Below are 9,919 nucleotides of genomic sequence, written 5' to 3' on the forward strand. Positions count from 1 at the left end.
GCCTTTATGAAACTCGTTCTCTCACGCTCATCCAAGAGAGCTTTGCGGCTGTTGGGAGACTGGTTAGAGTCTAAGAAGAGGTTAGGGAAGACAGCATTTGCCTTTCCCCCATCTAAACTCTCTTCTAGATCGAGCGTCTGGTATGCCACGGGAGAAGTTCTCGGCTTGGGAGTTCCTGCCTCTGCCCAGGGCGACTTCTCAAGTCTTGTAGACTCTCCCCGCCGCCTTGCCATGAGACGCTCGAAGGTTTGTTGGTCACCATCGGACCTGGACCACCTTCTTAAAGGGATATTTAGGGCTTTCGAAGTCTTTAACTTTTTAGACTGGTGCTTAGGAGCCCTGAGCAGGAAAATCTCTTCGGTAGATAAGGATATTTCCTTGCTCATTATGTCCTGCATGGACAAGGCTGTCCGTGATGGGTCCAATGAGCTAGCTGCCTCATTCACGTCCGGAGTCCTGAAGAAGCGAGAGTCTCTCTGTTCTTTCCTGTCTGCTGGAGTTACGCCATGCCAGAGATCTGAACTTCTCTTTGCTCCCCTTTCCAAGTGCCTGTTTCCTGAAGTCTTGGTAAAGGAAATTGCCGCATCGTTAGTTCAGAAGGACACCCATGATCTAGTTGCGTCCTCGGCTCACAAAGCTCCCCCTTTGCCTACATTCTCTGCTAGACCGAGGATAGACACTCCAGCGTCTCGCTTTATTCCGCCCTTTCGTGGCAGAGCCTCCAGCAGAGGAGGTGCTCGTGCCGAAGGGAAACGAGGAAAGAGGAAAGGACCCAAGTCCTCCAAGGGCAGAGTCTGACTGCCCGCAACTTCAGACAGCAGTGGGAGCCAGACTCAAGAACTTCTGGCAAGCCTGGGAGAAGAGAGGCGCAGATCAACAATCTGTGAAGTTACTCAGAGAGGGGTACAAAATCCCTTTTGTACGCAAACCCCCTCTAGCGACGTCCCCCATCGATCTCTCTCCCAGGTACAGAGAGGAAGAAAAGAGACAAGCCCTGAAACTGGAAGTGTCTCTTTTGCTAGAGAAGGGAGCGGTGGTCAAAGTCTCGGACCTTCGATCACCGGGATTTTACAACCGTCTCTTCCTAGTTGCAAAGAAGACAGGAGGTTGGAGACCGGTGCTAGACGTCAGTGCTCTGAATGTCTTTGTCACAAAGACGAAGTTCTCCATGGAGACCACAAAGTCAGTCTTAGCAGCGGTCAGGAAGGAAGACTGGATGGTCTCGCTAGACCTAAGGGACGCCTACTTCCATATCCCCATTCACTCAGACTCCCAACCTTTTCTGAGATTCGTCTTCGAAGATGTGGTTTACCAGTTTCGGGCCCTGTGCTTTGGCCTAAGCACAGCTCCTCTCGTGTTTACAAGGCTGATGAGGAATGTAGCCAAATTCCTCCACTTATCGGACATCCGAGCCTCCCTTTATTTGGACGACTGGCTTCTCAGAGCCTCTTCCAGTCGTCGCTGTCTGAAGGATCTAAAGTGGACTCTAGATCTGACCAAGGAATTGGGACTCCTAGTCAATTTGGAAAAGTCGCAGCTGGTCCCATCCCAAACTATTCTGTATTTAGGGATGGAGATTCACAGTCTAGCTTTTCGGGCTTTTCCGTCGGCCCCCAGAATAGATCAAGCCCTGCTATCCATCCAGAAGATGCTGAAGAAGGAACGCTGCTCAGTCAGGCTGTGGATGAGTCTGGTGGGGACGCTGTCATCCCTGGAACAATTTGTATCACTAGGAAGACCACACCTCCGTCCTCTTCAATACCATCTGGCTTTTCACTGGAAAAAGGACAAGACGCTAGAGGCGGTCTCGATCCCGATTTCCGGAAAGATAAAGTCTTGTCTGACTTGGTGGAAGGACAATATCAACCTAAGAGAGGGTCTTCCCCTGGCTGTTCAGACTCCCAACCACGTTCTCTTCTCGGACGCATCGGACTTGGGCTGGGGCGCGACACTGGACGGTCGGGAATGCTCAGGCCTGTGGAACTCGAGTCAAAGGAGCATGCATATCAACTGCAAGGAGCTGTTGGCAGTTCATCTGGCCTTGAAAAGCTTCGAGTATCTCCTTCGAGGCAAAGTGGTGGAAGTAAACTCGGACAACACCACGGCCTTGGCGTACATCTCCAAACAAGGAGGTACCCACTCACTGACGTTGTACGAGATCGCAAGGGACCTGCTCATCTGGTCAAAAGGTCAAGACATCTCCCTAGTAACGAGGTTCATCCAAGGCGACTTGAACGTCATAGCAGATTGTCTCAGTCGGAAAGGGCAAGTAATTCCAACCGAATGGACCCTCCACAAGGATGTGTGCAAGAGACTTTGGGCCACTTGGGGTCAACCAACCATAGATCTCTTTGCAACCTCGCTGACCAAGAGGCTTCCAATCTATTGCTCCCCAGTCCCGGACCCAGCAGCAATACATATAGATGCCTTCCTCCTAGATTGGTCACATCTGGATCTCTACGCATTCCCACCGTTCAAGATTGTCAACAAGGTACTGCAGAAGTTCGCCTCTCATGAAGGGACAAGGTTGACGTTAGTTGCTCCCCTCTGGCCCGCGAGAAAATGGTTCACCGAGGTACTTCGATGGTTAGTAGACGTTCCCAGAAGTCTTCCTCTAAGGGTAGACGTAAAGAAGGTACACCAAAGCCTCCACGCTCTTCGTCTGACTGCCTTCAGACTATCGAAAGACTCTCGAGAGCTAGAGGCTTTTCGAAGGAGGCAGCCAGTGCGATTGCTAGAGCAAGGAGAGCTTCTACCATTAGAGTCTACCAATCGAAGTGGGAAGTCTTCCGAGACTGGTGCAAGTCAGTTTCTGTATCCTCGACCAGTACCTCTGTAGCTCAAATAGCTGATTTTCTCTTATACCTGAGAAAAGGACGATCCCTTTCAGCTCCCACTATCAAGGGCTACAGAAGCATGTTGGCATCGGTCTTCCGGCATAGAGGCTTAGATCTTTCCAACAATAAAGATCTACAAGACCTCCTTAAGTCTTTTGAGACCACCAAGGAGCGTCGTTTGGCTACCCCTGGATGGAATTTAGACGTGGTACTAAGATTCCTCATGTCAGACAGGTTTGAGCCATTACAATCAGCCTCCCTGAAAGATCTCACTCTTAAGACTCTTTTCCTGGTATGCTTAGCCTCGGCTTAAAGAGTCAGTGAGATTCATGCCTTCAGCAAGAACATTGGATTTTCGTCAGAAAAAGCTACTTGTTCGCTGCAACTTGGTTTTCTAGCCAAAAATGAGCTACCTTCTCGGCCTTGGCCTAAATCTTTCGATATTCCCAGCTTATCGGAGATCGTAGGCAATGAACTAGAAAGAGTCTTATGTCCTGTTAGAGCTCTTAAGTTCTATTTAAAGCGTACTAAACCTTTACGAGGCCAATCTGAAGCTTTATGGTGTTCAGTTAAGAAACCATCCTTGCCTATGTCAACGAATGCTTTGTCATACTTTATCAGATTGTTAATATGAGAAGCTCATTCACATCTGAGTGAGGAAGACCGAGCTTTGCTTAAAGTGAAGACGCACGAAGTTAGAGCTGTAGCAACTTCCGTGGCCTTTAAGCAAAATAGATCTCTGCAAAGTATAATGGACGCAACCTATTGGAGAAGCAAGTCAGTGTTCGCGTCATTTTACTTGAAAGATGTCCAGTCTCTTTACGAGAACTGCTACACACTGGGACCATTCGTAGCACCGAGTGCAGTAGTGGGTGAGGGCTCAACCACTACAATTCCCTAATTCCATATCCTTTTAATCTGTCTCTTGAAATGTTTTTAATGTTGTTTTTATGGGTTGTCCGGAAGGCTAAGAAGCCTTTCGCATCCTGGTTGATTTGGCGGGTGGTCAAAGTCATTTCTTGAGAGCGCCCAGATTAGGGGTTTGATGAGGTCCTGTTGTATGGGTTGCAGCCCTTGATACTTCAGCTCCTTGGGGTCTGTCAGCATCCTAAGAGGATCGCGAGGCTCCGTAAGGAAGACGTACTTATAAGGCAGAGTAATCGTCTAAGTCGACTTCCTTACCAGGTACCTATTTATTTTGTTTTTGTTATATTGATAACTTCTAAAATGAAATAAAAACTCTTAGCTCATAAGATGTAAACATATTTAACTGGTCTCTACCCACCACCCTGGGTGTGAATCAGCTATATAGGCCTATATTCACCGGCTAAGTTAAATATTTAAAAATGATATTTTAATTATAAAATAAATTTTTGAATATACTTACCCAGTGAATATATAAATTAAACGACCCTCCCTTCCTCCCCAATAGAGACGCAGTGGGATGAGAAGAAATTGAGTCTTTGTTTACATTGAGTATGGTATCTGGCCGACAGTTGGCGCTGATGGGCACACCCGCAACCTGTATAGCGATCGCTGGCGAGTTTTTTACAGTTTTTTGTCTGTCGAGCAACAGAGTTGCAGCTATATATATTCACCGGGTAAGTATATTCAAAAATTTATTTTATAATTAAAATATCATTTTAACAGCGTTAACGAGTTAACAGACAGTTAAATGTAACTAAAAAAACAATATCAGCGAATCTGAATTCCTTTATTAACTAAAACAAATACTGTATTGATACAAACACACTCGTGTGCGTATGCGCAAACACGCACACACGCACGAGGAGACACAATTGGCGAGGAGGTAGAGATGGTGACTGCGATAACATACCGTAACTTACACTACGGAAATTTTAATCTAACTTAGCTTTTTTTTTTTTTTTTTTTTTTATTTTTTACATTTTTTTTCTTTTGATTTTTTATTTTCATCAGTTTCAGTGACGAGTTACAGTATGTTATCGCAGTCACCATCTTTACCTCCTCCCCAACCGTCTCTCTTACTGCGTAGCAATTCTTGCACCTGTATGTGTGTGTTTGTGCATACACACATGAGTGTGTTTGTATCAATAATAAAGGAATTCAGATTAGCTGTTATTACTTTCTTAGTTACATTTAATTGTTTTTCAACTCATTGACGCTGTTAAAAATCATATGTACTCTAAACACATTTTTGTTTAATCTCTCTCTCTCTCCCGGAAAAAAAAATAATAGACGTATCTAACACTAACAGCGAAGAAGAACAAGAGAGAGAGAGAGAGAGAGAGAGATTTTATTTAAAGAACATGTTAATGCTATGTTTAGAGAGAAACAGAAAAAGAGAGAAGTCTTATTTAAAAGAGCTTGTTAATGCTATCTTGGTTTTCTTTGCTTCACTTTTTTCTTCTTTCTGTTCATCACGCTGGCCCTTCTCACAAATGATCGTTGCCAACAATCTCTTTGTCCTTTATCCCTATTAACAAAAGGCGTTCTATCTCTTCCAGGGTATTGCTACGATGTCTTGTAATAATGGTGATCCCCTTCGATGGTTATTTGCTTTAATGGCTGCCTTCAGCTTGATGATCCTCGAGATCATAGGCCTATTCCAGCCATATTGTTTAGCCATATAGTATCACTCACATGTACACTGCTCTCATGTTTTTCTATAATTTCTTGCTTCAATTCTAATGAAAGAATTGCCTTCTTCCTGTACTGAAACTTAGCTTCTTAGGCACCATGATTATAGGTAAAATCAAAAAGGAAATGTGAGAAAAGGAAGAAAATATGCACTGTTAATAACAGACCAAACAGAGGACAACCATACGATACACACAAGAACAGAGAACTGAGCACTCGACGCTCAATGGCGTAATGTTTACTTCGTAGGTTGGAGCAACACTTCGGATGTCGAGGCAGAAATTTGGTCGAATTTTACTTCGTATGTTGGGACATTCGTATGTAGAGGTACCACTGTATAACTTAAAATCCCCCCCTTCCTCCCCTCTAGAGACCTATGGGCATAGAAAATCTGATACTAGGAGGGATGGTTCGACCTAACTCCGTGGTGGCGCTAGTGTATACCTGGCATATCTATGCGATTGTTGCCAGTTTTGAATTTCTGTCGGACAGAAGAATAAAGCTATTATATATAACCAGCGGGTAAGTATATTCAAAATTTAATTTATTATGAAAATATCATTTTTCCTAACTACATAACCCTGAGTTCTTTACTCAAACTTGCCCGCCGTCACCAGCCCCTGACGTAGGCCTTGGCTGTAATCCAATTGAGGTTACAGTGATCCAAAGGGCAGCAGTAGCCTCTCTGCTGTCAACAGGGTAATCACCTGCCGGTTGTTTACACCTCGTTAAGTTTTAACTGCTCCACTCCAGCCTTCATTTTTATCTTTTTCCTTTAGTAAGGAACTCAGGTTTGTATAGTTAGGAAATATTAAAATTATTTTTAAAATTCTAAGTTTTTTCTTCGTCAAAACTTCCGTATTTAATTTAACCTTTTCATTTACTCTGTATTGTTTTTTGTTCGCAGAAAGTTGAGGCTCTTGCATTCCCGCATGTGGAGTCATTCAACTACTTCTTACAAGAAGGTTTGGATGCAGTGCTTGCTGGATTTGATGATATTGAATTTACACTCGGAGAAAGTAACAATGTTTCTTTGTCAATAACTGTAAGTAATTTTTGACTTTTATTTTTTTCAACATGGTTTATAGATTACATCAATCTCATCTGAATTTAGACCTCTGGTTACTAAATCTCCTAAGTGAAAATTAGTTTTTTCCTGCACGTAATACGAACCATTGACCTTTAATAGGAGGAGTATGACCTCAGCGAAGCTGGGATGACCTTTGAACTTTTAACAAGGCAGATATTGTTGCTCACTATGTGGTGGTTTAGCCCTACCCTCACGACAGGTAAAGCAGCCTCCAATTTGACTTAGGCACCAATGAATACTGACATACTATTGGCGTCCATGTCAGGCCATTTTAATCGTTTGCTTTGTTTCCACATGTATACAAACCATCATCCTTTACGTAGGAGTATACTAACAGTGAAGCTGGAATACGGTATTTAGAGTTTTAATGAGGTGTCAATAATTGTCCAGTAATTACTGGTATATTAAGGAAAGCACCCCCCCCCCCTATTTGCTCACTAACAAACCACTTTGATATTGGCCGTTGGTGAGAACAGATGGTCTTACCGACCTCTTGGTTTATTGGCAGAAATTACTTTATTTTACTTTACTTTAAGGGCTGCTTAACTGGTCCTGTACAACATGGGAACTCTACTCTCTACAGGACCACTGTTGTTTTATGATGGTCATTCGGGAGCATTTAGCATTTCACAAATTTTACTGTTTAATCATCACTGTCAAAACACTCACAAAATAAGGTGTTCAGTTTCCTCTTGAAAGCCTTAATATCTTCAATTATTTGTATGTCTCGTGGGAGCCTATTGTATAGTCTCGGGGCTACATATTTAAAGGCTCTAGACGAGGGGTTCTTAATCTTTTCTTCATCATTTACCCCCTTGGCTTGATATATATCTCCGTTTATCCCTTTACTCCCATGTGCTCAGTTTATAGCCATCATAAAAAGACAGCATTGATTAAGTGCAACAACACGCCACAGATCATATGCTTTCCTATGGATGATGATAAATGTATAGATAAATAGGAAAATCAGAAAAGAAATGTTTTATTGTTTATGTTTTTGTACAAAATATTTCAATATACTTTGATGAAGAAAAAAAAATCCTGCAGTCCATTTACACCCCACATACACAAAAAAAAAAAAAAAAAATTCTAAAGAAAAATGACTACTTTTATTTTGCCAAATATCAATACCATACAGAAACACCAAGAACATTATTAGTGGGAACACTACTGGTTCATTGAAACAATTAGCTTGCTTATTCGAGGAGCTGTTGATGACAAAGCTACTCTCATATCATCTCCGAATGATCTCCATCCACAGAGAATTAATCTGCAAGCTTTACCCAAAAATTAAGATCAACCTTCTTTAAGAATATCAGAGGATTGAAGATCAATCAGTTCATCTTTTGCTGGGTCATTATCATTCCTTTCTGACAGTTCAGTGGCAAAAGGTCTCATGATCCATCTCTCTGTTGGAATCGTGTGTTTGGAAACGTAGCCAGTAAAGTTATTCTTCAAAATTTTCAAATGTCTGGTGATCCCTCATTTATCCAAGGTAATACACCAGGTCTTTCACATATGAACTCATCTAAGCTTGGAAAATTTGCTAAATTATTATGATGAACTTTGTGCCCATAAACCTAGCTTTGTCTGCAATGTTGCCATCTTCTCACTGCTTCAACAATGGTTACTTATGTTCCTTGGAGTTGCTTGTTGACTTTCCTATGTCTTTGAACTAGGCAAAATGTCCATAAAATGTGCAGTTGTTCCGTAACTGGAACACAAACCTACGCTATTTATTAAGGGGTATTACTTATGGCGAAGCTGAAATAACGAGCCATTAAAATTCAGCGAGGGTTAACTAGCCATACCGCTAGTTAGTCGGGGTGGGGGGTGGGGTAGCTTGATACCGCTCCCGCTCACACACCAGTGATTTAGCTTGTTTTACTTTTGTCTCTGATGGAGACCGGTTGTTACCGCTATTTTGCCTCACCATATATATTATATATATATATATATATATATATATATATATATATATATATATATACAGTGATACCTCGGTACTCGACCATAATCCGTTCGAGATCCGTGTTCGACCTCCGATTTGTTCGAGTACCGAATTTTTTTTCCCCATAAGAAATAATGGTATATATTCTATTCCGTTCCCAAGCACTCGAACAGGCCCAAAATATTAATAAAACGTGTACCTAAACAACAATAATTATCTAAATGTGTATGAAATTGGTCAGAAAATCCTATAAAACAATTTTAAACCATTTACTGTACTAAAATAAAACAATTTTAAACCATTTTCTGTACTGTAGTGAACATACCTTTGAGCAGCGGTTCGATGGCATACAGGGATGGATGTGGAGAGGATGGAAGGGGGAGGTTACTGCTTGGAAGGAGAGTCCCCTTCCATGATGTGGCGGGGTAGTTCTCCTTCAGGAGTTGTTTCTCTCTCCAATGAAAGGGTGGGCAGATCTATTTCAGGGGTTTCTTCTCTTCTTTGTCTCTTCTTTGGAGGAGAAACAGGCTTTGATGTAGCAGCTTTCTTTTCTTTTGTGAAAAACTGGTCTATTGTTAATTGTTTCTTCCTCCTCTGCAGTATTCTTCGAAAATGATACATGACACTATCATTAAACATATGCACTGCCCGGTTTGCTACTGCAATTTCTGGGTGGTATTTTTCAGCAAAAGCCTGCACATCTGCCCACTTGGAACAAATTTCATTGATGAGAGAACTTGGAACATCCTCCCTTACCTCATCCTCTTCTGAAGATTCCTGCTCCACAATCAGATCCTGCTGCTGTTGTTGTTGCAGGTGCAACAATTCCTCCACAGTCAACTCGGTAGAATGGCTTTCTACAAGCTCATCAATATCATCCTTGTCGACCTCAAGCCCCAAACTCCTGCCCATGACAACAATTTCCTCAACGACATCAGTGTCATCAGAAATTACAGGGGTAGCAGTGCTTGGACCCGCCTCTGGTTGGAAACCTTCAAACTCCCTCTCTGTGACACATGATGGCCACAGCTTACGCCAGGCAGAGTTCAATGTCCTATAGGTCACACCTCGCCAAGCTTGGTCAATCATGTTAACAGAGTTGAGGATGCTGAAGTGTTCCTTCCAGAATTCCTTTAGGGTCAACTTCGTGTCACTGGTCACTTCAAAACACTTTCTGAAAAGGGCCTTGGTATAGAGTTTTTTGAAGTTTGAAATGACCTGTTGGTCCATGGGCTGGAGTATGGGAGTAGTATTGGGGGGCAAGAATTTGATTTTGATAAAGCTGTATTCTTCTTTCAAGTCATCCTCGAGACCTGGAGGATGTGCAGGAGCATTGTCCATAACCAGAAGACATTTCATTGGCAAGCTCTTTTCAATGAGGTAAGCCTTAACCTGGGGGGCAAACACTTCGTTTATCCACTC

General features: G+C 42.5%; 1 protein-coding gene across 1 annotated transcript in view; it reads left to right on the top strand.

The window, feature by feature from the left end:
• The window catches only part of Polr1B (RNA polymerase I subunit Rpl135), a 494,679-nt gene that overhangs the window by 37,965 nt on the left and 446,795 nt on the right, over window positions 1–9,919 (top strand). Inside the window, exon 2 of the mRNA XM_068386504.1 lies at window positions 6,364–6,501. Within this exon, the coding sequence (XP_068242605.1) occupies window positions 6,364–6,501 (138 nt within the window). The remainder of the gene's footprint in view (window positions 1–6,363; window positions 6,502–9,919) is intronic.

The sequence above is a fragment of the Palaemon carinicauda genome, chromosome 1 (genome assembly GCF_036898095.1).
Source record: "Palaemon carinicauda isolate YSFRI2023 chromosome 1, ASM3689809v2, whole genome shotgun sequence".
Taxonomy (NCBI): domain Eukaryota; kingdom Metazoa; phylum Arthropoda; class Malacostraca; order Decapoda; family Palaemonidae; genus Palaemon; species Palaemon carinicauda.